The 27,978-nt window shown below is 36.7% G+C and overlaps 1 protein-coding gene across 2 annotated transcripts in view; it reads left to right on the forward strand.

Moving 5' to 3' along the window:
* The window catches only part of PRKD1 (protein kinase D1), a 149,098-nt gene that overhangs the window by 80,060 nt on the left and 41,060 nt on the right, over positions 1-27,978 (forward strand). Inside the window, exons 3-5 of one of the 2 annotated variants that reach the window (XM_075151748.1) lie at positions 22,430-22,561; positions 23,293-23,453; positions 26,442-26,465. In XM_075151748.1, the coding sequence (XP_075007849.1) occupies positions 22,430-22,561; positions 23,293-23,453; positions 26,442-26,465 (317 nt within the window). The remainder of the gene's footprint in view (positions 1-22,429; positions 22,562-23,292; positions 23,454-26,441; positions 26,466-27,978) is intronic. The other variant, XM_075151749.1, reaches the window with a different exon arrangement.

Raw genomic sequence — 27,978 nt, forward strand, 5'->3', positions numbered from 1 at the left:
CCTGTTATGTTTTAAGAAACAAAACTGAGAAGGAGAATTAATATTCTTCAACAACAGTTCTTCAGCATTTTCATTCCAAAAATTGTTTTTGTAAGGATGATTCCAGTTAATCTTTATCAAGCCATTGTATCACCACAGATCATCAAAATATCTCTCTAAGTCCTCTGGCTACTAGTGACTTAATGTTCCAGTATTTTTGTTGCAAATAAAGGCACTTCTTGACAGGAAGGGCTGTGGGGTTTTTTTGAAGTTATTTGTACCACTTTTTAGATTCTTTAACTTTATGCCTACCACTTATGCCAGTGATCCTTCAGGAATTTCAGAACATCACTATATAAAATCTTCTACAAGTTATTAGAACTTTGTGTAAAAATGACATTTCTTGCACATGACCTAAACAGATGCGAAGGATTTTACAGTTTATAAATATTAGAAAGACCATTCAGATAGAATGGACTAAAGCAGTCAGGAAAGAATATTTAAATTATTTCATTTTCTTGCCCCAGAACTATTTTTATATTTTAGTATCAGATTAAATAAGTATTTAATAGCAGATCTATCAATCTAAGAGAAAATGTTTTAATTTAAAATATATGCACCTTAAATACTGATAATGGATTTAAGAAATTATTGCAACAGTACGTGCAATCAGAAAATTTTGTTTTCTCTTACTTTCTGACCTTTAGATCCTCAAGAAAAGCATAATGCATTTTTGAACACTATTCTATAAATCTAAATATGTGTTTATTTTCAGATACACTGTCTTTTCTGGCATGTAAGATTGTAAGGTTCTTATGTAATACAAACAAAACCCCAAAGAAAATTGTAGGAGTTTTATGATTTTGTTATTTCAAGCAACAAATACATTAAAAGATTATCCAAATTTGAGCTTTGAAGGCAGACAGTTCTGTTGCTTATTACTTTACTAAGGTACTGGGAAAGAAAATGTGAGATGTCACAACTCCTCTTACAGACTAATAAACTTTATTTACAAATCTTCTTCCCTCTTTTTCTCAAAAAATGGCAAGTGTTTTCTTCTGGTACTACTTTGATAATCCAAAAATTATATGGGACTTCATGGAGAACCACTACGTAAGTATCTAGTGCATGTAGTTCTGGAGTTGAGGACTTTTTTTTCCCTCCCCAATTACAATGGTATGAGTTCAGCAAGAAATATCATTTCATTCCTTATACCTCTTCCTGCAACCTGTCGTTGTAGATTACACACACATAAATGCCTTTCTGCTAGTACAGTTGCATGTATAAGGTTTTAAAGTGATGTAGTTAATTGATGCAAGCTGCTGCTTAAGCCAACGGTTGTGATTTTTTAATAAAACACTGAAATCAGCTTTTAAGAAAAAAAAGACAAAAAAAAAAAAAAGCCAAACCAAAAAAAACCAACCAACCAAAAACAGTTGTTACCCACCTAGCTATGTAAAGAGATCTTATTATAAAACCTTGACAACAACAACAACATGAGGTTTGCCAGAGGAGGAGGAGTAGAGACCGCTCAGTCATCAATTGGTGATATCTCAAGGAGTTTAACAGTTGAAACCCAAGAAAAGGGGTGGGTCAGTTGTTTGCACCTTTTCGGTTGCATTGTCATACCAGATTCCTCAGTGTGATTTCCTGAAGCTGGAATCCCAGCTTTCATCAACTTGCGTCTGCTTTCAGTCTTCCTCCAGTCCTACTGCAGGAGTTTCCTGTGATGAGTAATTGCTAAGACATGTTTTCTATACTGACATGCTGTAATACCAGCTCCTAAACACTACAGCAAGGGTAAGTAAAAGATCAGCCACGCAGTACTTGTTCTAGTAAAGAATTGGGAATGGTTTCCTCCCCTAGTTGCACATGAACTTTAACATTGCAGAAATTGCTGGATTTAGTTAGACTCATCTGCTTAACAGTTCAGTGTTTTGCACTAGAGAACACTGTGCTCAGAAGACTTACTTTCTCTCTAAATGCAAAGGACAGCAAATGAAACTTGTAATATGTCATGGCCTGACTGATGATTACACTATTACAAATGAAAGCCTTCCAGTCAGATGTCGTAAGTCAGACAAGAAATTAAATATATTTTCTCCATAAACACTCAAGAGCATCAGTGTCCTCCCACAGGTGAGCCTTAACTAAATGCAGCAGTTCATTTCCGCAATGTTAAAATACCTGTGTCATGGAGGGGAGAAAACTATTCCCAGTTCTGCAACACTGGAGAAGAGAAAGAACTATATAAACGGTCTGTAATGTTCAGGGAAGTATTAAAACTAATGCAGGCAGTTTTTTATTGAAATATATTCAGCTATAGTTTCAAATTATTATAGATTTTGGTAATAGTGCATCACAAATTAGCTGAAGATGGGTTGTATCTCCTTTTTAATTAAAAAAAAAAGAGAAGTCTACCTAAATACAGAGCCATAAGAATTTTTTTCATGATACTTAATAATTTGGATATGCCTTGAAAAATTTATTTTGAAGGGAGGGAAAACCTCTCTGAAAACGGGAGGGATTGGCCTTGAGCACTACAGTGGATGATATTGAGCACTTGAGCAGTGGGAAGGACAAAAGAAATGCAATATATGTTCAGATACTTATGTTGAACTGGTTGAAGTTTTTCATTTCTAGCCTAAATTATATTCTGTTTAGATATTTATACATTCTAAAGTTCTGCAAATACAGTTCAAGCTGTATTATGGCAATTATTTTTGAATGGCATGTCTGAAAGAGGCAGTAGAACATAGTGTTTCTGATACAGCTTTACTGCTGAAAACTCTGTGCTGTGGGCAAACATCCCCTGAGGCACTGATAGTTGATGTCAAAAGCTATACTGATCCACTGCATTCATTTTTTATTGCACATGTCGATATTGGTTAGGGTGGAGAAAGTTGAACTGTCAGTCCTAATACTATGGGGTTACACAATCAGTTCATGTCCTAACACTGTGCATTTTGTAATTTTCATTGTAGTTTAGGTCTTTTATAAAGGCTGGACAACCTGTGATTAATTTTTTTTTCTTATTGTACTTATGTTCTTGGCAGTTTAAGGAATAATAAATATGATCATCTTCTGGTTTAGAGCTTATATTACAGGTTCTTGATAGATATAAAAATTTATCTAGAAAAATTTATAGTTGAGAGGATTTGCTCATTGTAGCTGAAGCACTTTAGTCCATTTTAGGGAAGAAAATTGTACCTGCAGATGTCATACAGTATAACTGAAACAGTTTGTGGTAGAGCTAGAGGTTTCTGGTGAAACGCAAGAAATTTAATCAGCTCAGAATGCAGCACCTGCTGTGCTTTTATATTCATAATGAACATTGTTACTTGCATTTTGCATTGGTGCATTATGCAGTAGGATTTTAATGGAGAGTAAGAATCGCGTAACTCGCTGAACAAATGTTTTGTGTTTGTCTGCTGACGGGTCCAGAGGAGATAAGCACAGGCTATTGCAGTCAGCCAGATGAATCGTCCTTCAGTGCCAATATAGATTCTGGCATTTTGGAAGTGAAAGGTCGGGCGTTATTATGAGAGTGGAAGCAAAAGGGTATGTTGAGTTACAGATTCAGTCAACTGCATATTAAAAGAAGAAAAAGGAACTTTCGTTATGAACATTAATAGCTCTCATAAATACAGTTTTATTTTTACCTCTTATATTTTCTTCCTTTCATTTCATGTATTTTTTAAAATATTATCTGTTTTAATGCTTTGTTTCAGTTGACTACATAGGATTCTGATAGTGTTTGTATAAGAGATATGGGGACACTTCAGAAATGTATTAAAAGCACAAATTTGTATTTTGAACCCATCTGGTTTATTAGGCTGCGCTCCTGGGCATTCATTGAACAGTATCACTAACACCGTTCTGTCAGTGACGTATTGCTTGCCATGTTGCTGCTTTCTTAGCTGTGCATTTTCTATTTCATTTCTTCTTCAAAATGCTAGAAAAGTTCATCTGGTCTCCTGATGCATAAAAGAGGAAAGTCCGTTACTAGTGCTGTGGAAATCTCCACTAATGTGGTCACTGAACCGATGTTTACTTTGTTAAATTGCATTTCAGACTGAAAAAGGATCCGAATCTCTGGAGAAAGAATTTTACCATGTTATATTTGTAGGAAGGGTTCCTCTTGATTAGAACACTCTCAAAAATTAGTAGGCAGCCCAAACCAGGAAGCAAGGTACAGAAGTTGCAGTCAAAGATGGCTGTAAATGAGTAGTCAGTCATTCATAAACACTGAAAGGAAGAGAAACCGGAAGTTGCATCTTTGTAGGTCTCTCTCTCTAAAATGCAGTCTTACTGTTTGCTCAAGAAAAGGATTAAATTTATGTAAAGTGAGCTTAAGTTGAAAAGTGTTCTTCAGTCTTGATGTGGTTAAGTAGTATTTGCTACAAGCTTCAACTGGGCCTATGAAAAGGTAACTTTCATGTTCCACTCATGAAATAAAGGATGCAAATGCAAATCACCAAAATAACATAATGTAAAATTCACAATAGATTTGAACAGAATGGAATGTGCTTGCTCTGATAAACTTGCTTCCTTAAGCTTAACTCCTAGTTTTTGAAGCTGTTTGGTGTTCTTTTGACTAGCCTTTAAAAATGATTTATTTCAACTGCCATTTGTTAATGCCAATGAAGAGATATTAATGATTGAGAGGTACAGTCCTTTATACCATTTCTTTCTGAGGAAGTTAAATAGTTAAGAAGTTTTTACATTGAGTTATTACATGAGATCTGGATTGTAGATGAGTTAACCTCTTTCTAAAATGAAGGATGTGTTGAAGTTGTTATTTCAAACTGTTTGTAGATGCAACCACCACCACTTCATCTATGTATTTGTGACCTTTTTCGGATGAACTATATTTGCCATTTTTCCCTTAAATGGAAGCACAGACTCTATAGAACAGGCTGACAAATGAGAGTTGCTGTGGCTCTGTGCTTCTATACTCTGATTCTTTTTGAGTTCTGTTTTTTGAGGACTTCAAGGAAACAATTACTTTAGATGCCTTCAGACTTACGTTCTTGCCAGCATAGTTTATGTCCTATGCTATACCTTGTTCATGAAAGTTTATTAAAAACTGCTGTGTAAATTTGCCAAGTCTTTTCATGTTATATAGAGCAAAAAACAATTTTATATTTGTGGTTTTAATAGGAGTTTGCTTATAAAAATTCTATCTATTTTTACTGGGGCAAAATTACTTTGGGATTTAAGAGACTTTTGCCTGCCACTGGAAGGCAGACCACGAAACATTAGCATCTTGTGCGAATTAGCGGAATGTACTTCATCTGCTTGCTGTGAGCAGTTGTGCTCAACTTGGCAGGATTCCTGAAGCAAGAAAGTCAAATAGCAGCTATTTTATGTTCCCTTGCTGAGCTGATGAGGGCAGGAATTGATCCACTGCTTTTGTTAAGAAGCTGTTTCTGTTTTAATATAGACAGTACACCACCTGATCATTAGATGTGGACATTTTATTTGGATTCGGTACAGTTTATACTGTCTTGTATATGATACAATATGTTGAACTGAATAAAAGCTGTGGATAACTATACAATTATAGTAAATACCATATGTCAACATATAACTGGATTGTAATGTTAGTTCAACTGCCAGCTCCTTGAGATAAACATTATGATGTTATATCTTTGAACATCATTTTATAGTACTTATATAGTTGCTCACAGTTTGCAATTTTGCTTCGTTGTGATTGAAAAGCATCCTTCTCTTGGTGTCTTCATGGCTATGTTAACACGCTCTTTTTCTGGTGTCTTTGAGAAATACAATTATCTTTTCTCTATCCTGTCTAAGATGGTATCTTTTACAATTATTCTTCCTCTATGTCCTTTTAATTGTTTCTAGCTGTCATCTTTTTTCTTATTTCTGTAGAGGTAAGGCTTATTACTGGTTAGGTTAAAGTGGATTGATTTTGTATTCCTCACTGTTCCTTAGCCTACATCGTTCTTGGATCATGAATTTCAGATAGATGACTTTGTGCTTGAAGTTCTTAGGACTAAAAGATTCTTTCCTTCTTTGTTTATGTTTTGCTTCATTGTCTTTTCTTCAGCTCGTAAGTGTTATAATTGTTACCTTCTGGATACAGACTTCAAGATCTGTATTTTTTCTGTATCAGCAGAATCTTTCTGAACTCCCCCTCCTGTCTTGCCTTACCATTCTTTTCTTTCTGCTGCGGGAGGGAGTAGGTAAAAATAGGATGACAAAAACAGATACCCTATCAACATCATTTCCTTATATTCTCTGGCTGCATCATCGACAGTACACACTGAGTAAAATGACATGCGACAGGCAAATGTTAGCAGGGAAGCAGTTAATGTGTCAACTTTGCTTCTAGTGCTCTTACAGAAATACAGGCCATGCTAGTTATTCTTCCTTGGGTCTTTTTATATGTTTTTAGTATTTAATGATTATTTCAGCACCAGAAAATCTGAAATAATGGCAAGATTTTGTGAACATGGATTGCAAGAAAGCAAGCAGTGTATTTCTTCATAGGAACAAAATTACCTTTACTTTTTTAAATAAGCTTTTTGAACTCTAATAATTTCTCACTCATGTCAAGATTTTAGATGCCATTTTTAAAGCTTGATTAGTTGGTAATCATAAGCAATGTCATTTTGTATTTATAAAAAAAATAAACTAAATGTTGGGAAAAGTACTGTTGGTAGGGAGGATGAATTTTCCTTGAGAGAAGCTGCACAAATCCTTCTGTCAGGATAGGACCTTTTTATGAGAGGTCACTGATCCACTGCAAGCTAATAGACCAGACATCCTACATTGTACACCTTTAATTGTCCAGTTTTCGGAGATAATACATTTTCAATTTATTTGTGTGCTGTTTAATGAAAATATCAAGTTTTCTGTTCAGTTGAGATAGCATACTTGGTTTTCCAGAAGTCTTAGAAACACTTTCTTTTCCAAAGAAACTATGTTTTCATGAAAGAAGAGGATAAATGCTCAAATGGATAAATAACTATTTATGAGTAAGGAAACAAAAGGTAGAAATAGGTGCTGGTTTTGTTGTTGGTTTTAAGCCCTCGAAACACACTAACCAAGCATGTTTAGAGAGGAGACATTGCTTTATTCTGCGCAGGGTGCAGGGTGGATATTTTCCACAAATCAAGCACACCGCCACAAACTCCAGGCTCTCTTTATAGTACAAAATTAGCAAAACCACACCTAAAGCTGTGCCTAACTAATATGTATTCATGAGATTATGTAAGCGTTACTTCTTATCTTCCTTGGCATTCTTCCCAGTCCTTCTGTGTTTGCGCGGGGGTCTTTGGTGGTCGTTGATGGTTGTTTGGGGAAGTGCCCCCTCCTCATTTTGAAGCAAAGTTCAGTTTTAGGGCACAGATTTGCTGCTTTATCAGGGACAACCCTGGCAACCATTCAAGTCTTATTAAAACAGTCTTTGAAATACAGCCTTTTCTATATGTTCAGGTCATCTTGACACTGCTTATCTCGGGGACTAAGGATGATGTATTCCAGGAAGGTTTGGGAGGAACAGAAGAGCTACATCCTTGATAAGAGAATGACAATTCGTCGTTAAGCTTATAACTGTCTTACACATTATTTACATTATTTGCAACTGTCCAAGGCTTCATTTTCAGTGGAAGCAGATCACTAGCAGAGGTTCTTAGGTCTGTGCTGTTAAATACATTCATATATGATCTGGAAAACATGACTAGTAAAGTGTCAGTGTCACTCCAGATGAAATTCAGTATAGATCAATATAAAGTGTCAGGGGAATTTCTTGGTTTTTATCTATGTAACAAGGGGCTTGGAGTTAGCTGATACTACCAAAAATTGAGAAGTTCAAGTTATAATATGAAAATGTCATCTTAGTGCTCAGTACCAGTCAAGAAAAGCAAATACAAGTCTTGGAATTTTTAGGAAAGGAATAGAGACAAAACAGAAAACGCTTGTAATGTCACTGCCCTTGTGTCAGTCTTTGTGACCTCCTCTCTGCTTCAGAGAATGCTTTTGCTGCAGAGCATGGGCATCTGAGGTGGTGGCCTGGGGAAATACCATCAGATGCTGATGCTGCTTTGGGAACTCCTTTTTGAAAGGCAGGATTCCAGGCTTAGTAGATTTTGGTCTGATTCAGTCATTCTTATGCTTTTGTATTCTTATCACAAGATTTCACTGAAAAGAAACATTTTTCAAGTTACGTCAGTTTAACAGGGATAACCTCAATGACTGTGAATTTTCTGTGTTGTTATGGTTAAGGTAGAATAAGCAATTACATTATTTTTAATTATTATGCATCAATAAGTTATATAGCCAGTTTTCCAAGAAAGGTGGGATTGAAGTTGGTTACAGTTCATTACAGTTAATACATATGTTGCAGTTAATGCACTAAAAAAATGCTTATCAGTTTCTAAGGTAAATCTAATTAATTCTTAATGTTCATTTTATGTCATAGAGTAGGTATATATGTTAAAACCTCTGAACTTTAAAAAAACTTATTTTCCTTAAAATATTTTATTCTCGCTTGGGTGAGGCAATTTTTTTTCCCTTTCTTATTCATTTTTACTCCATTTTCTTAATATGATACACATCACATTTACCCTTCTTTAAAAGGTTTTAGATATTATCATTTTGACTGAGTCTAACTGTCCTGTTTTCAGCTGGGATAGGGTTAAATTTCTTCCTAGTGCTGTGTTTTGGATTTAGTATGAGGAGAATGTTGATAACACACTGATGTTTTCAGTTGTTGCTAAGTGCCCTCCTAGTCCAAGGACAGCTCCCGTGCCTACTGACTGAGCTAGGTACACAAGATGGGAGGGAACATAATCAGGACAGCCAGCCCAGCTGGCCAATGGGGTATTCCATACCATGTGACGTCATGCTCAGTATATGACCGGTAGGTGTGATCCAGGAAGTACCGATCGCTACTTGGTTGTCGGTCAGCGCGGGTGGTGAGCAATTGCATTGTGCATCACTCATTTTGTATATTTTATCATTATCATTATTATTTTCCCTTTTTCTGTTCTATTAAACTGTCTTTATCTCAACCCACGAGTTTTTCTCACTCTTACCCTTCCGATTCTCTCCCCGTCCTGCTGAGGGTGGGGGGGGGAGTGAGTGAGCGGCTGCGTGGTATTTGGCTGCCTGCCAGGTTAAACCACGACACTAACACAACGCAGTTAGTAACAGTAGTTCAAGAGATTATTCAGGTATTATACTTCAGCAGCCCCCTCTCCAGCTGATCCTTTCTCAAAAGACTTCAGGTGATGAATGAAACTTGGAGTTTGTGGTACCTTGTCCTATATTTTAATGGATATTTCTATGCCCATTTGGACTTCTAATGTGATGGTATCATATAATTAGCATTCTGAATCAGTATGAAATGCTTATAATTAAAAAGGCATTGATGGAGAAAACAGAAGTTCATGTTAAATGAAAACACATTTCCATCAAAGGATGAATCAACTCTGTTTACTGTTTTACAAATTTGTTTAAACTATTGAGTCTTTCCTTACTCTGTGGTGCGTGAAACTTGGACATGGCTATAAATTATTTCAAAGGATGTGTCTTTACTAGCACTTGAGCTTTTCATAAAGGTAGAGTGGCAAAGTCCTATAGATAGCGGTCTCCACATTTTTTTTATTGTGCACCCCATCACTAAAAATTTTTGAGCATACACCCCCAATATATGTATATTTATTTATTTATAACTTACACGTGTTGCTGAAGTTCTAATATTTTCTTCCTGTACTCTAATGGATTGTCTTGTGCACACCCAGGGGTGTGTGCACACCACTTTGGAAACCACTAGTATAGGTTCACTTGAAGTTGTATATTAGAAAAAAAATTGTTCACATCTAAAAAATTTAAATCGTCTTTTTTGAGTGAGTATGTGAGTAAGAAAACTTGGATTAAATTTTCTTTCTCTTTTTCTCAGTTCTTCATATTCTTTCAGTTGTTGCTGCTACTAATACAGATTCTAATCGTAAAACTGCCAAAACTTGAAGATTTCTCTTTTCCTCACCAGGCTCCATTCGCTTCCATCAAATAACTACCTCTCCCACTTCATTTTCACTAGCTACAGCATGTAATGGGGAACAAGCCTTGCCTAGGCTAAGCAGAAAACTCTTTGATTTGTCATACAGGTTTTTATTTGATACATTTGTTTGACAGTTTCTTTGACCGATACATGCTTGACCAAACATTTGTATCAGTGTATTTGTTAATTGATAGTAGTGAGTCTTGAATGGAGAGTAGCTGTAAATGATTCAGGGAGGAGCATAATGAAAAATAAAAGGTAACCCACCTGGAATAACTTGCCCATCAGATGAGTTGTACTGTTAACCTGTCAACAGCGTACTCTACACTACTTGGATATATGTCAGGAAAAAAAATCTACTGTTTGGAGAATCCCTCTACTTTTTCAGTCTCTCTGAATTCATGATCTCAATAACTCACTGCTCCAGTAGGTTTCAAACTAAATATGGCTTATGTAAAAATATATATCTTTCAGTATCACTATTAAACTCACCGAATTTACTTTTATTGGCTGACTATTGGTTTTGGTGTTTTGAAAGAGCAAATCGCAATACACAGTCTCATGGTTATTTCCAATAAATGATGTTTGCAACCCTTTATAGTAAGATACACATCTTCTTTTAGTAAGTGCTTGAAGTTTGTAGCTAAAGCAGGTCCGAGTACAAACAAGCAAACCTCCTTCCCTTGGGGAATATAACAATTTGAAACGGAAGCTAAGGAGGAACAGACTCAGGAACTGCCACAGGTTGCAATGTGCTGGTTTTTATATCTGGATGGTAGTGTGACTCAAGCCTGGAGACATTGTCATTCCAACTGAAATCTGGCTTACTCCGGCTCTTAAAGAGGCCCCAAGAATGTTTCTGTTAACCTAGTTAAGGTGTAACTTGTTGCCAAAAAGAAGTTTGGAGAGCTTGCCTGCTTCTTAGGACATGAAGACTCCTGTCACTCTAGTTTGTTGTTGCAGAAAGTTATACTACAGGGGTTATGTTTGTTTCCTGGTTTGGTTTTTTGGCTTCCTCCTCTTCTTGAATCCGGTAAATTCTTACTCATTTCCTCTCCAAATGAAACAATTCCAGTCTTTTAATCTCTCCTTATATGGCAGTCTTTTCCATGCCTCCAGTGGTTTTTCTCATCTGTCTTCTCTCTTACCATACTTTTTTTGGGTCAGTCTCACAGAAACTGAACACACAATGTCAGGTGAGAAATATTAGTGTCACCATTTCCCAATGTTAATTTCAATCCCATTTATTTATGTGCATGGGTGAAATCCTGAGTAAACCTATTAAGTCAGTAGAACACTTTTGTTATCTTCAGTGGAGCAACAATATATTCTCTAAACATTTTGCTTGTCTTTTTGACCTTCAGATCTACCTGGCCAGGCACTGGAGATGTTCCATGATGAGTCATTCTTGAATTGTTGTAATCCATTTAAAAAAATTAAACACAATTCAGAGCAATAATTCATTTATTTTGTCCAGGTTATGTCATCTTGGGCATTTCATATGCAAATTGTCCATTTACTTAGAATTGTTAGATTCCCTTCTCCCTTTTCTAGTCTTCTAGAAATATTAAAGTGGGGGCGAGAAAATGCAATGGTTATATACAGTCATGCTTCTGTTCTTTGGCTCTGATGGTCCCATATCAAAGATCTGAGACCTGAAGAAAGCATTATTAGTCAGGCAGACACTAAAGCATGTGCCAGAAGTGGTTGCGTATTTCCAGGATTAGTTGTTTCATCACCTTCCCAGGGCTCAAGGTGAGGCTGACTGGCCTGTAGTTCCCTGGGTCCTCCTTATCGCCCTTCTTGAAGGTAGAAGTGACATTTGCTTTCCTCCAGTCTTTGGGCACGTCTCCCAGTCGCCATGATCATTCAAAGATTGTTGAGAGTGGCCTCGCAATGACATCAGCCAGATCCCTCAGCACTTCTGGGTGCATGCCATCAGGGCTCATGGACATCCGATGACACCATGCAAAAAAACCCCCACCTGTATATATTCTGTATAATATTTATGAATTCTTAGGGTAATTTTAAGAGATATCTAAACTTTTGCAGATCATTCACATTAAAGAGTGTTAAAAATAGTTTAACGTACACAGAGGTTCCTTAGTGAGTTCATCATAAGATTGTATTTTTAATTCCATTATACTTTTAGCTATCAGCATTTATTCACCATATATACTTTTAACCATTTATTCATCATTTTCTTAACTTTTTATGAAAGAAACTTGAAGGAATTAGATAAGTTTTACAAGTACTACTAATTCTTTTTGAGCACCTCTTCTTTTTGAGATGTATAATTCTGACAGTGACCATGTAATCCATCACTTGATTTTTTCAGAAGCCTTAGAATAGAGCTGTGAAGAACTTAGAAAACAAAGTCAGAGGAAATAAAGATGTAAAAGACTCATAGTGTTTATGATATTAATTTAGATCAGTGTGAGCACAGAAAAGGAGCCAAGAGGCTTTATTTTTAATTTGGAGCTGCTCCTTATTGCCAGTAGTCAGAGTTAATTTTGAACACTGCATCAATAGCTCCAGTAAATTTGCAGAGTATTTAATTTTGTTTTCCTATGCTAAATTAATATCTTTGCAGTGTAATTTTATGATTAACAGGGCCTGAATCCGTGAACTAAGGTATTGCTGTTTTTTCCACTTGAGTGAAAAATGAGTAAATTCGTGAAGAAAGAATTCTGTGCTGAGATTTCAAATGAATATAAACCCTGCTGTGCTCTATAGTGTGTAGGTTTGAAACTGTGGAATCATTCTCAAATGAATAGAAGTACATTAAAACTGAACTTTAAAAATTCAGAATGTACAGATGAATCAAGCATGTTAACTCATAAATGTTAATCTTTTATTAAAACTCTCCATAAAAGTCTGAGCTAGCACTGGACAAATGATTGTAAATAGTTTATTATCTCCTACAGTTTATTGCTGAAATCTCACGTCATGGGTGAGACAATCTAGACAACAACCCATAGTGAATCTGTATACTCTTTGTTTAAGAACCAAGGAGATCAGAGCTTTTAACCTCCCACGGTGGCTCATTTGCTCCCTTCCCAGCCTTACATTCAGTAGCTGCCCACTGCCCCTCCCAGGAAGGAGGTAGCTGCTGGGCACAAAGTCGTGTTCCTTCCTGCTGTGCCGCTGCTTGCAGCCACCAGTCTTGGGTGTCATCGACCAAAATGCGTGGACGTCCCCTGGCCTGCATCTCCCTGATCTCTGGGATCTTCCCCCACTTCCAGCATGTTACCTCTAAGCAGGACCTTCATCTTTCCAGCCCCCCTTCCTCTTTCTGAGATGACTGCTTGTTTTCGGGGACTTTTATTTTCCACCCTCTCTTCTTTCTAGACCCCCAAGCTCATGGTGTTTCCAATCTAAATCGTCCATGTGCAGAAGCACAACATGTGATCAGCCTTGTAGTTGGTGGTTCAGTTTCCTGTCTCTCTATCACTGGAGGATTGAGGACATGCCACTTTTGCTTAGTCTGCGTGTTATAAAAAATTGCAACTAGCCTGTACCAGTTGCGGTTAGCAAGCAGCAGGCTTCTGCTTGAGAGTTCAAAATTCAATTCTGAAAATTTATCTCCCCCTCCATCCCTGCCTCCTACAGCCAATTACCTGCCACCTGTTAGCATTCATAATTTAAGCTATTTTTCACCTAAAACTTTGGGATAAAGCAATAATAGGTAAGGAAAACAAAACAAAACTTATTGGATTAGAAAGATTTTCCTGCATATAAAATTTAGAGTGCTGAAGTACTCACATATCTATCTAGAAAGCTCATTAGATCCAAATTTTCCATATCCAAGTTTCCTTATTTCAAAGCAGAACAAATAAAGAAACAGTGTGATTATAAGTCTGTACATGTCTAGATTTTAGGAAGTTATAATTTCTATTATGTATTAGGGTCCTGATAATCTTAGTTTAATTTTTAAATCAGATTTCAAGATGGAGATCAGAGATCAAATCTTTGGCTTGTATGAACTGCCCTAGCTCTGCTGACTTTGGTGAGACTCTGAAAACTCAGACTGTCTTTGATTGCCAGGATGGAATAGCAAAAAGAATAAAATGCTTTCCTTTTTCTTAGCCCAGTGGAATTGTATATACAGCCATTAATTGTTACGGTTTAATCAGAGCTTGAAGTGGAATAGTGTATAATGGTATGTTATATTTATTTTTTAAGTGCCAGCAGTTCTTGTAGGGAAGGACTCGGTTACGAGTGCCTGTGGGAAGTCAACAGGATACATTACTCTTAAAGGCATTCCAAATGGGAGAGGGTAGCGGGAGAATGTCTGCTTTTCATAGCTGCAAGATACTGCTAATCCTGTGGTTGATGGTTTCTTATGCTATGAGAGGCGTGGATGCTAGATGACAGCTCCCATTACATTAAGCGCTGTTGCTCTTAATAGCAGGATCTCACCTCTGCTAATAGCTCAGAGCCCTTTTGGACTTGGAACTCAAAATGATCAGCAAATCATTTGCCTCTTTCTGAAAGCAGGACCTTGCCTCTGTGAGTTGCAGTGGCTTCTTGTTCTCATTTCCAGCTGTGCTGAATGATAGATCTGCTCCTGAGCCCAGAACAAGGAGTACTACCCATTAACAGCCAAGTCATTAACAGACTTGATGAAATAGTCTTGTCAAAACTGTGTAGTTTCAATGTCTGTGTTTTGGTGATACTAGGAATGCTTAAATAGATGATGACAAGTTAGCCTGAGAGTTAACAGTGTAACAGTATCATATTAAGAACATAATATTGCAAACTTTTCTGCAGAGTAGTAAGTTTTTCAGGATATGGTTGTAGGCATATTTGGAACCCCTTCTTTTTTTACTGCACAATTTTACATACAGCCAGAAAGTTGCTTTCACAACATCAGTGCTCTATCAAAGCAAAAGGATAGCCTGACATTACAGAAGCTTTTTTGTTGATAAGAAACGTCTCCATTTAACTTGAAAAAAAAAAAATACACATATCTCTCTCTTCATCAGCAGGGCTTTTATTTTTTCAGTCAGCAACACAGGAGTATTCGGAAAGTTAAAACTTTGATTGTTATTGGCTATATGAAAGCCTTTCTAGACATGTAATTTTAAAACGTAACGAATTACTAGATGATGGAAGAAGTTTAAAAGAAGAACCTAATTCATATACAACTATTTCTGGAATTGCGTACTCTGAAAATTTCAGCTATGCTAGGTTTAGCCATAGAAAGTCAACTATGCCATACAGGTGGCAGAACAAGAAATACAAATTATTGTCCTGGTTTCGGCTGGGATAGAGTTAATTTTCTTCCTAGTAGCTGGTCTAGTGCTGTGTTTTGGATTTAGTGTGAGGATAATGTTGATAACACACTGCTGTTTTAGTTGTTGCTAAGTAGTGCTTACCCTAGTCAAGGTCTTTTCAGCTTCCCATGCTCTGCCAGGTGCACAAGATGCTGGGAGGGAGCATAGCCAGGACAGCTGACCCAAAGTGGCCAATGGGGTATTCCATACCATATGACATCATGCTCAGCATATAAGCTGGGGGGACTTGGCCGGGGAGCAGTGACTGCTGCTCGGAAGCTGGCTGGGCATCAGTCGGCGGGTGGTGAGCAATTGCATTGTGCATCACTTATTTTATATATTCTATCATCGTTATTATTATTATTTTCCCTTCCTTTTCTATTCTATTATAAGACAGTTTAATAGATTTATCTCAATCCACAAATTTTACTTTTTTTTTCTATTCTCTCCCCTATCCCACTGGGGGAGGGGAGTGAGTGAGTGGCTGTGTGGTATTTGGCTGCCTGCCGGGTTAAACCACAACAGTCCTTTTTGACGCCCAACGTGGGGCATGAAGGATTGAGATAATGACAGATCTGACCAGAGCGTGTTAAGGCAAATTTGTTATAAGCATTCATTATATTGGTTTAATAGCCACTGGTCACAATGTTGATTTATTTGCTCTCAAAGTTGTTGGGCTGGCTGTCGATGTTGGGTTATGTAATACCTTACTTGCAGTATATGTTCCCTGTTGTGCTGTTTATCACTGCTCGGAGCTGGGACAAGGTTACCATTTTGCTGCACTGTGTAACACTGTTTTATGATATGATAAAATTATTGGTTGTGAGACTAATCTGCTATTTGTACTCATCATTGCTGTCATCTCCGTACCTCAGGAGTCACCTCTCAGAAACTATTAATAATTACATTCTTTACCTTGTCTCCTCGGAGAACCAATCTATGGGGGAGACAGGGGGGAACACTTTCCCCCACTCCTTCACCTTCCTTTTCTCCTTCAGGCTATTTACAACAGCTCTTGAGAATTTTGAATATCCTTGGGATGTTCAAACAAGCATGTTCCTATTGCTATGTCCCCTGAATGTGGTTCAGGTCTTGTTTAGGGTTAAACAACTATTTAAGAATACCATCCAGAGATCAACCCTGGCGACAGGCACTGTGGCTACTCAAACTCCAGCAACAGTTGTGCAGCTACTCCAACCCCCACAACAGGCACTGTAGCTACTCCAACCCCCGCGACAATTATCCGTGTTTATACAAATTGAAGATTTGTGTAACTTGCTGGTTAACATAGTTCTTCCAGATCAAGTTCTAATGACACACTAGTTTCAGTGAATAGTGCTCTGAAATAACATCATTTCACAAGACAAGAAAACAGAATGCTGTCTGCAGAGCCTGATGAGAACACGTAAATCTGAAGCCTAGAAAAACACTATTTTTACCTTAAAAATTAAAACCCAAAACACTTCCATACCTTTCAACAGAGTGGAACATTGCCAAAACAGTTTCAAAAGAAGGAGAAAGAATGATGTTTTGTATTCTTCTTATTGCTGTATTCTGCAGTACTTGCCAAATTTAAAGCTTTCTTAAAATAAAATGCATTTATCCTCCCCACCTTTTATTTTTGAATATTTATCAAGTCAGTTTAAAATACGGCTTTTTTTAATATATCATTATATAAAATGATATGATAAGTTCCAGTTATTCAGCCAGGAGGGTTGAAATGTAGAATAAGAATGGTATTTATCACTGCTTTTCTTTACCACTGGTATCTTTTTTTGATAATGCTGGAAGCATCCTAGAACTTGTCTCGGTTTCCTTGTCAACCAGCAGATTGGTGTTCCTCATCTAGTAGTTTGTTGTTAAGTTCAATTTCTTGCTGACCTTCTCTATGGGTGGTGCCCAAGAGTATCTTTAGAGTAAGTCTTATAGTAGTGATTTGTTGGGATTCTGGTCTACCCTCCTTTGTATTCCAGCCCCAAAACTCGGTACAAAGGTAGGATCTAACAATCCTTCACTGTTCCCTGAAACTGTTTCCTGCCTTTCCATGCTTTGTCTTTGGTTTCTGGAGCTTCTAGGCATAACTTTCAGGACCCTTCAGTTCAGGTAGACCCTTCATTACTAGCTTCTGCTCCCTTATCGTCACAGAAATATAGTTCAGGTGTTCTCACAGTTCATGGTAGGTGAACAGTTTTGCCAGTCAGCTCATCCCTGCTAAGTTTTAACTCCAATACATACTTAGTGTTGTAGCAGATACAGGAGGGCGAGTTCACCATGAAAACAACAGCCTAACCTGCTGCAGAGCTATTTAAATCCAGCCTTAATTCAGCACAGACAATTTACTTTTCTGTCAAGGAAAAAAATCCCAATGTTTATTCAGTAATCAATTAAACACTTAGGCAAAATTTAAGCTTCCATTGAAAGGCAGTTTCTTCGAAAATTGATCATCTCTGTTTTGCAACGTGCACCGTACAAAAAATTTTAAGGACATTTAAAAGAAAAAAACTAAATACGTAATACTGCATGTGTGTTTATAATAACTGGTAAAACAACTTCAAGTTCAGTACTTTGGAAGGTTTCTTTACATTTGATTTCTGCCTCCCTAAAATTGTATTAACATTATTACTGCTGAGTGTGGTATTTATTTAATACCACACATATTTGTAATGTGAACTAAACAAAAGATATAATAAAGTCATTTCTAAACTACTTTTTTTGCCTTGGGAGTAGAAACATTTTTTATTACAAGAGCATGAGCCACGATAACCCATTAATTAATTTGCAGAGAGACTGGAAGGTTCAGTTCAGCTTTAATGGAAAGGATATCAATTATTTCTTCACCATTTGTGAAGGGGTGGGGAGAGACCAGTGCAACAAAAATGGAGTTGAGAGAATGACACTCAACAACAAAATACTTTCCATCCAGTTAACAGCTTCAGATGGAATTCAGGACACAGGAAGAGAGCCAAATGATCAAATCCCTAAGGCAAAACTGCTTGTGAGAAGTTTTAATTTCAGATTTGCTTCTACAGAGATATTCATACTTACTTTTCACAAAACCTAGCATTTTAATATAAAGATATATTAAAATATTTTTAATCCATTATCTGAATTATTAAGCTAAATTGAAGTTACTGCTTTTTCTAAGCCTGGTTGTGTTTTTACTGCACTGTTCATACTGTTTGAAAAACCACCCCATAAATCCATGTAAAACACCTCTCCAATCTTCCAATTTAGCAAACGTCATTTACTCAAAATAGAATTTAAATATATGCATAACTTTAGGTAGGTATTCAAGGAAACAGGCATAAACTTACATACATACTTAAATCCTTAGCTAGATTGAAACTCCACTATTTTTGTTTTACACATCACCGTTTTTTTAATAGTGCTTTGAGTATTACTTGTATGCTTTTAGAAACAACCTCCGGAAAGTCTATTTTTATAAACAAAAAGTTTGCATCTCTAAAATTCACATATATGTTATCAAAATTCATGGCTATCATGTCTGGGGGCCTTATAGTAGGGTCTTCCTTGTCCCTTGGGGAGAAATACATCCTCACTGATTATCTTGTTTTAGTAAGTGTGTGGTTTAACCCCAGTCAGCAACTAAGTACCACAGCTGCTCACTCACCTTCTCCTCTGGTGGGATGGGGGAGGGAATCGGAGGAAAAAAAAAAAGTAAAACCTGTGGGTTGAGATAAAGACAGTTTAATAGGACAGCAAAGGAAGAGAAAATAATAATAATGATGAATATACAAAACAAGTGATGCACAATGCAACTGCTTCACCACTGACCGATGCCCAGCCCGTCCCCGAGTAGCAATCACTGCCCCCTGGCTAACTCTCTGCAGTTTATATGCTGAGCATGACGTCATATGGTATGGAATACCCCATTGGCCACTTTGGGTCAGCTGTCCTGGCTATGCTCCCTCCCAGCATCTTGTGCACCTGGCAGAGCATGGGAAGCTGAAAAGTCTTTGGCTTTATATAAACACTACTTAGCAACAACTAAAACATCAGCGTGTTATCAACATTATTCTCACACTAAATCCAAAACACAGCACTATACCAGCTACTAGGAGGAAAATTAACTCTATCCTAGCCAAAACCAGGACAGTAAGCTTTTTGGTTTTATATTTGTTATGTGCAAATTTAAACTAGAGACACAATAGCAAATAAGTGTACATTGCAGTTCTGTTGGAAGCTGATGGGGCATGGTGTTCCAGTTTTGGTGCCTATCCTTGAGAAAGCTCCCAGATACATAGCTTTTCCATGATCATTTTGTTATGCAAAGAAGTAGAGATGGTAATTGCAATATTCTTCATAAAGCTGTAGGTAGATATGCTCTGCAAAATCCAGAATCAAAAGTCCTGAACAGAAGAGCTGAGGCTTTGAACTTAGATTGAAACTCTGAAGGAAACAAGTAGAGAGATTCGAAGGCTTAGTGATGTGTTTATAGCGGTCTGTGTTGCTGAGGAGGTATGTTGTAGCATGCTGTATGGCTGGAGTTTCAAAAATGCTGAAGACCACGTGTATATCACAGTTTCATGTACCAGGCAAGAGGAGAGGAGAGGAAGGTGTGAATTAGCAAGGCCCAAAATGACTCCTTGGTAGTCTCTAGGAGAACAGATGACAGAAGATATCCCTGTCAGCTGCTTCTATAGGAGACAACAGTGGAGAATCCAACCTCCTAACCTGTAGGCTGACCAGCACAGGTGCTAGCATGTATTTTCTATGTAGAGAGGTTACAGCATGGCTGTGAACTCCTGAAAGGGTTTTCCTTACTCCTCCTTCTCAGCCTAAATTTTCTTTAGGTTCAGTATAGTTTTCATCTATAATTTGATCTCATCTAGCTGCTGGGCTATCATAGCTCAATGGGTGTCCATATGTGGTAGGATCACAGAGGCATCTGTTGCCTGATTGTGGCACCTTTTCCTCCTGGTGGCTGCATGTGGTGATATAGAGGCCTAGAAAAATGACTCCTTCTCGAACTCCACAAACCAATGATCTACTGGGGAGGTGTTGTCCTAGTTCCTATGGTAGATCTTCAATATGAGATTAAATAGGGAAGTTAATATGCCTGTATTTTGTTCTGTTTGTACAAGTGAAGAATAAATACGTATTTTTATATTTTAAATAACATCAAAATATATTTTAAAGTTTGAGTGCTTGATCCTTCCAATGTATTCTTTGATTTGGTTGGAATTGCAGAAAACGTCTGGCTATATGCACAGAAAAGATGGTTGGCTTTCAGTCCTAGACAAAGTAAAATCACAAGAATTCTGTTCAACATCTAAAATGTGTTCTGATGAGTTGTGTCTTCTAGTATACCAAGGACAGCATTACCATTACAGAGTGAGCATTGCCTTAACAGTACTGAACTTGACTGCTGTAGTCTGGAAAAAAATAGAAAAATAACATACTTGAACAAATATCCTTATGTGTTTGGAAGCCCTTGAGGCTGAAAAAAATGGCTGGCCTAACATTGTTAAATAAATAGAAAACTATTTTATTTCAGATTCGGGATGTTCTAACATGTTGGACTGTTTTATAAAGTCCTAATTTTATGAATTAAGTAAGTTTTTTAATATGGCTTATTATGAAAACTAGGAACAGAATAATCCTGGGAAAAGAAAATTAAATCCTGAATTAAACAAACTGTTAGGTGATTTGGATTGTTTTAATAAAAATAAAAAAAAGGTTTGATATCACTGGAGTCATTGGATCCTACTTTTGTGATGGTATTCCAAATACCTCTGTTAAAAGAGCCCTAGACTGGAAATTGGTTGAGACTAGAAATATGTTTTTCTGTGGACATTTTTGGAAGAGTTTTTCCTAAGACTAGAATTTTTGTGCACGGAAGGAACTGAGTCCAGGGCATAGGTCTTTATTGGTACTTCGCTCTAATTAGTTAAAAACCTTTTCTTGATTGGTATGCAGATGTTTGGCCCTCTTTTCATTAATACACAAGGAACAAGCCAGGGACTAAGAGTATTTGGATCTTTTAGGAATTCATTTGAACTGAACCATTAAAAAAAATGCTTTTTTTTCTCTCAACTGCAAATCAGGAATGTATTTCTGTTGAGAGACAAAGCATTTCTATTAAGTGGCTACATACCTGGTTCATTCATACTGATGTCTGTGAAGACTAAGCACACACTTAAATCACCTGTTTAAATGGCAGTCTGAATGAGATCACATGTTTGCATATGTGCTTAACGTTTAACCACATTTGACAGATACTATTTTTCGTTAGACTATCTGATATATGTTTAACATATTTAATAAGAAAAAGAAAATATTTCATTAAAGTATATTTTTAAAAGTATTGCGGTACTCTGTGGCTGCCTCTGTATACTAAATAGTTCTTAAATGCTGTCATTGTTTATTTTTATAGTTTACGCTAGTGCCTTTAACTAGCCGCTGTAACTTTTGCAACTGTTACACTAGTTGCAAGCTCACATGGCTTTGAAAGGATTGGTACTTCAGGAAATGAGCAGCAGTCTTCCAGACTCCTCTGCAAGGTTTTCATCTTTCTTGATGATTGGGTGTATAATTACATGTTTTCTTTTTAAACTCTCGTGTATATTTTCAACTTCAGCAATCAGTTCACCGATACCAACACAGGCTGCTGAATAAGATATTCGAAATGGTCGGCTGAAATGGCCCATTTTTGACACATTTTCCTTTACTTGTCTAAAAAAATAATATGTTTCTTTACTGGATGTATTCAGTTTATCTTATGTACGTAGACCTTTACAGTCTGTAAAAGAGTATGTTGAAAAATTTCCAACGTTTGATTGAACTCTGCCAATTTCTGATGTTTGATATGCTATTATTCTCCTGTGTTTTATTGGAAAAATATTATCAGAGAAGTTATTGCTGCAAGTTTGTAAAAGCAGCTTTATTCTTTTTCCAGTGATCATTGTATATGATATATGATATGCCATTGGTTGATGGTATATCATCAATCTTTTTATCTTCAAAATATAGTGTAACAACCAACACAAAATTCAAAGTTCATCATCATAGTGACCAAAAGGTATTTTACTTTGTCCTGTGATGAAGTACGACATAGATGAAGCATATTGGTTACGTTACTAATTTTACTCATTTTCGGGATGATCTTGTGTTACAGCTTCTGCTACATTTGAAGACTTTCAAATCCGGCCCCATGCTCTTTTTGTTCATTCGTATCGAGCACCAGCCTTCTGTGACCATTGTGGAGAAATGCTGTGGGGGCTGGTGCGTCAGGGACTCAAATGTGAAGGTAAGCTGCAGTGAGATGTGATTTTCAGTCTCAGGAAGAGATACGACCATTCCACTTATGCATGTTGTCTCTGATGCCGCTTTTAAATTGGTTAAGCATCAGAAAAAAAATTACAGTAGGTGGAGATAGTAAGAACTATCAAAATAATTAACAAACTGATCCTTTTGACTGCTCTGAGGCCTCCTAGATATGGCTCTGTAACCTGAAGTGCAAAAAAATTGGTCTATATGTATTTTTAAGAAAAGGTTTTCTGAGTCTCGTACTTCCTTTATGAGCCTGAGCCTGTGTCTAATTCTGTGTCGCATTAATTCAGATCATTTAACTGAAATTGCTGTCAGTCCATATGAGGTTGTAATAGCTATCTTTTCTCATTTTGCCACAACTATTTGACTCCAGGCAGACTGTATCCAATGGAATATACCATTTCCAGTGAAAGACTTCCTTACCTCCCAAATGTGGATCACAGAAATTTTTTGGGCTTTGAGACCACGTATTTTTGAAAAATCAAAGAAAAAGTAGTGCTTATAGATATAACTATTCAGAGCTCTTAACATTATCTCTCTAAAAATTTCTAGAATATAGGAACTAAACCATCAGAGTAGAGGAAAAAAGTTTAATCAAAAATAAGGGTGGTGGTTTTGAACCCTTGTTGTTTTTTTTTAAAAAAAAAAAGTTCTTTGCTTTTTCCAGTAATAAACCGTAATCAGATGGTTATAAATTTCTCTTTTCAGGATGTGGTCTAAATTACCATAAGAGATGTGCATTTAAAATCCCTAACAACTGCAGTGGTGTACGGAAAAGGCGCCTGTCAAACGTTTCCCTAACAGGACTCAGCACCGTTCGGACAGTTTCTGCAGAACCCTCGCCCAGCATGCCGGATGAAGCCCTTCTGGTATGGGATTCCCTAGCTATAGAGGCCATGGGTTTTGCTGCTAAGAAACAACAACGTTTAGTGCTATAGGATCTGTTTTTGCCTGTTATAGACTACAGAGGAGGGTGGTATGTAAATTATAAAGCGTTACTGTGAGAAGAGGCATCTTGACCTAAAAGGGAGGTCACCAGCTTAAGGTATGTGGGTTCAAGGTATGTGGCACTTCTGATACTCCCAGTAGCCTCCTCCCTTTGGCAAGAATTAGGTTATTTTGAAGGTCTAAAACTGCCACCCATGCTAATGTGAGTAGTTGCATCTTGGAGGATGTCTTCTCTGGAACTGGAAGTTGAATTTCTTCTGTGTCAGAGCATTACCTCCATTGGTTTGTGATTTAGGAAAGATTTGCCTCAGGAGAACAAGGTGACCCAAACACCACTGTATCAAACTGAGTATCTGTAACAGTCAAGGCTATAGTTAATTAGTTGGAGCCTGTGTATTTAGCATATTTCTAAGTGTTCAGGTGAAAGTAGGAGAAATCTCCATTATTTCCTTAAACAGATCTTTGTGGTGAATGTGTGTATATATCTGTATATATGTGTGTAGATGTAGATGTAGATGTACAGTATACACACAGGCACATGTAAATATATGGTGTATTCTACATGCATTAATATAGTAGTTTTCCATCATGAAAACAACTCTTCTGAGAACAAAATGTAATGACTGAAGTAAATTAGAATGATGTTATTTTTTATCTTTGGCATATTTGCCAAATGAGGGTGGTGAAACACTGGAACAGGTTGCCCAGAGAGGTGGTAGATGCCCCATCCCTGGAAACGTTCAAGGTCAGGTTGGACGGGGCTCTGAGCAACCTGATCTAGTTGAAGATGTCCCTGCCCACAGCAGGGGGGTTGGGCTAGGTGACCTTTAAAGATCCCTTCCAACCCAATTGTTCCTTTTAACACTCAGGTCATAATATACTTGAATAGTTAAGAATTTACACTGTGTGTAAATTAATCCACTCCTAAGTGAAAGTTTTGAAAACCTTAAGGTTTAAAAGAGAGGAAAGAATTTATAAGTATGCACAACAATTATTATGTTTTCCTCTCAATTAGAATATTAAACTTATTAAACTTGACATACTAAAAGGACACTATTGCAAATGTTGTAGACCTGGTGTTATATGCAGTACCATCTACGAACCATAATTATGTACTTATGCTACTGATTATCATTAGCCTGAAGCTACTTGGAAATTAAGGTTAACATTATGAATTTGTATTTTTAATTGAAAAGCTGCATAAATGAGTAAGGTGCTTAAGTTCTGCAAAAACTGCAGAAAGAAATCTTTATAGATTATTCATAATTCTCAGTAGGTTGTGTCAGAAATGCTGACTTATTCATACCAAGACAGAAAATTTTGAGGAACGCTGTCCCTAATTATGAATTGTTTCTAGAATTTTGGTTTAAAAAATTGTATGAGTGAGCATCCTGGTATACTCTCTATAAATATTCATTGCACTCTGCTGTCACAAGATAGTAAAAAATTTCAATTTTAAAACATTTTTAATTATATGACTCTGTTGTTTCCTGATACATTCTGATATGAAATACCTGTTTTGCAAAGCTACATATTTTAAAACTGTTGAAAATATTAAAATTGCCAGTGAAGAAATACAGTAAGTTTCATATATACTGCAGGCTATACTTCTCTAAAAACTTGTAATCATCAGTGTACCCACGCAGATGATTCAGAACATCACACGTGCGCGCACACACACATGCATGCACAAAGAAAATACGTTTACAGTAGGTACAGGGATGGGCATTAGCCTAGAGAAATGAAATAGCTTTCTGATTTCACCTTTATTTCAGGAAATCATGTATCATTTTCCAGATTTTCAGAAGTGCTCTCACATATGGCTTCTATATGTCTTCTGTTTTGTTTGGGTTTTTTGCATTGAATGTTTCACTTTTTTGTCCCTTTTTTTTACGTGTGCATAAGCTTTGTCAGTTCTCCTGTATCAGATCTGTCCTTTGGACTCCATTCTTCTGCGGTACTTGTGAGATAAGTTTTATGGCAGTTTATACTGTGGTACCAATCAAAGCATGCACTTTGGAATGTGTTTCGTTTTTCTACAGTCTGTGTGAATATACTAAGAAACATCATCCTCATTCACATTAGTATTGGTGTGGCACTTGAATCACTGGTAACAAAATATAACTTCTGTTTGGGACCACTGAATTCAATCAGATATCTGTCAATTCTTTAAATAGGACTAAAATAAATGTTATTTTACCCCTATTTACTACGTAGAATCAGAGCAGTTGAGAGAGGAGTTCCTGGAGACCTTTCATAGTTGGAATTATTAACTAAGTTATGATTTCAGAACCTTTGTTGTGTGAACCAGAAAGAAGCCAACTTTAACTCACAGTGTTAAATTTAGGTTCTAAGTCTGGCTTCTGGGCAAATGCCACTTATGAAGTAAATGAAGAAGTTATGCCCTAACTTACGAAATTGTGGCATTTGAAAAATCTTTGAGATAGGATAATGTGGAATCCTGCAAAGGGTACTTTAATTATCCTTTCACAGGGAACTACCACACACAGACACAATTTCAGTTTGGGTATAAATGTTTTCATTTGCCAATAAAGCATTTCATTTGAGCTGAAAATTGACTGGGGGCTACATTTAAGTGCAGCTTTAAGAATCTACCTCCAAAGAATAAAATCTGGGCAACAGCCTTTTTTTTTGATTCTTAACTTAGTAGTGTAAAACTCATCAAACAGAAATGCTAAAAACATGTAGATCTTGGAGGATGGTATGTAATCCAGATTTTTACCTGCCATAGCTCAAATGCAATTCTTTTACATTCTATTCAATAACGTAGAATGAAAGTATAAAATAATCGCACATTCATGCTTGCTTCTAAAGTAACATTATTTTCTGTCTTTTTCCCCCTTTATTTCTTTGTTCTGTTTTTTCTTCTTTCCAACCTCCTGTCTCAGTCTCCTGTCAGCCCTGGCTATGAGGTATGTACTGAATTTGCTCCACTTCCTATCATATTATCAGGAGCATCCTCTTTTATGATTATCGGTGTCGATGTGAAGAAATGCAGGAATTTAATCAGATTAGTATTTTATGATCTTCAAAACTCAAGAGCATTTATTTTTCTTTTAGAAGGAGTATATCCACTGCAAAAGTCCGTAGTCTGGACTCCAAAGTGAAGGTCATAATTCTTATATTAAACAGTGAAATTAGCTAACATTAAAATATTTTGATATAAAAGTGGCATTTTCATTTCTTAGGTATAATAGAGGTCATTGGTTGGACTGTAGCCCTCTTTTACTGGTAATAACACATGGGAGGAAAATTTTAACTTCACTTTCAGAACATTGGGAATTTGCTGGAGTAATGTAAAAAATAAACGTTTTATTTTAAGCTGAACAAACTTGATCTTTAAGTGCTCACCAGCAATAAATTTCTGATACCATAATGCAGTATAGTAATTTTTTTTCAGAATATGGTTGCATTAAAAAAAAAAACAGGATTCTGTATTTCTGTGGAAATAAACATCAACAGTGTACAACTAAGTTACAGCTATATATAAAAAGAGTGTCAAGTCTATCTTAGTGAGAAAACAATTTTATTTTTTCTAACGGGTACTTCATGTCAAAGGTTGTCCTCTTTGGCTTTCAGTATGGATTTTCCAAAGAAGTTTGTTTCATGTGTAAAGTTTCAAAAGGCATCTTTCCCTTGCAGCATGTATTTGAGATGCAGCCAGAAAAGAGCAGGCTTTGCAAATGTTTTCCTTTTTAGAAATACTACATAGTTAATCTGAGGAATATTTTGTTGTGCTGAAATGAAGATTATCATGGCCAAACATCTATCTGTTTGAAAGAAATAACTTCATTTCTTCCTAAAACACGTATATTCTTATTGTAGTATGCCTAAGTATCATAATGTGTCCCAGAAGTACAACTCCACAGAATACCCATAAAACAATACAAACAAGCATATATAGAATAAGATTTTTGTAATATCCAAGATAATTTTATTCTAAGTATGTACTATCTGAAAAATGGTAAATTCATCAGTCCAGATGGTGATGGACTACCCTAAATTAACAGTAATTAAAAGTAGTAATGAAAAAAGATAAAGGTATTTGGAGGAACACCACCGGTGACTGGTCACCAGCCAGATGTAGCCCCGTGCCCTACAACCCTTTGAGCCCTGCCGATCAGCCAGTTCTTCACCTAGTGCACCGTAACCCGCTGATCACACCTGGACAACTTGTCCAGAAGGATGCTGTGAGGGACAGTATCAAAAGCCTTAGTAAAATCCAGAAAAACTGCATCCACCACCTTCATTCATCCACTAGGTGGGTGACCTTATCATAGAAAGATATCAAATCAGTTAAACAGGACTTTCTGTTTGTGAACCCATGTTGACTGTGCCTGATGATTGCATTATTCTTTAAATGCCTTTCAATAGTACGCAGTATAATCTTTTCCATAATTTTTCCAGGAATTGAGGTTAGACTAA

Source organism: Calonectris borealis, chromosome 5 (assembly GCF_964195595.1).
Source record: "Calonectris borealis chromosome 5, bCalBor7.hap1.2, whole genome shotgun sequence".
Taxonomy (NCBI): domain Eukaryota; kingdom Metazoa; phylum Chordata; class Aves; order Procellariiformes; family Procellariidae; genus Calonectris; species Calonectris borealis.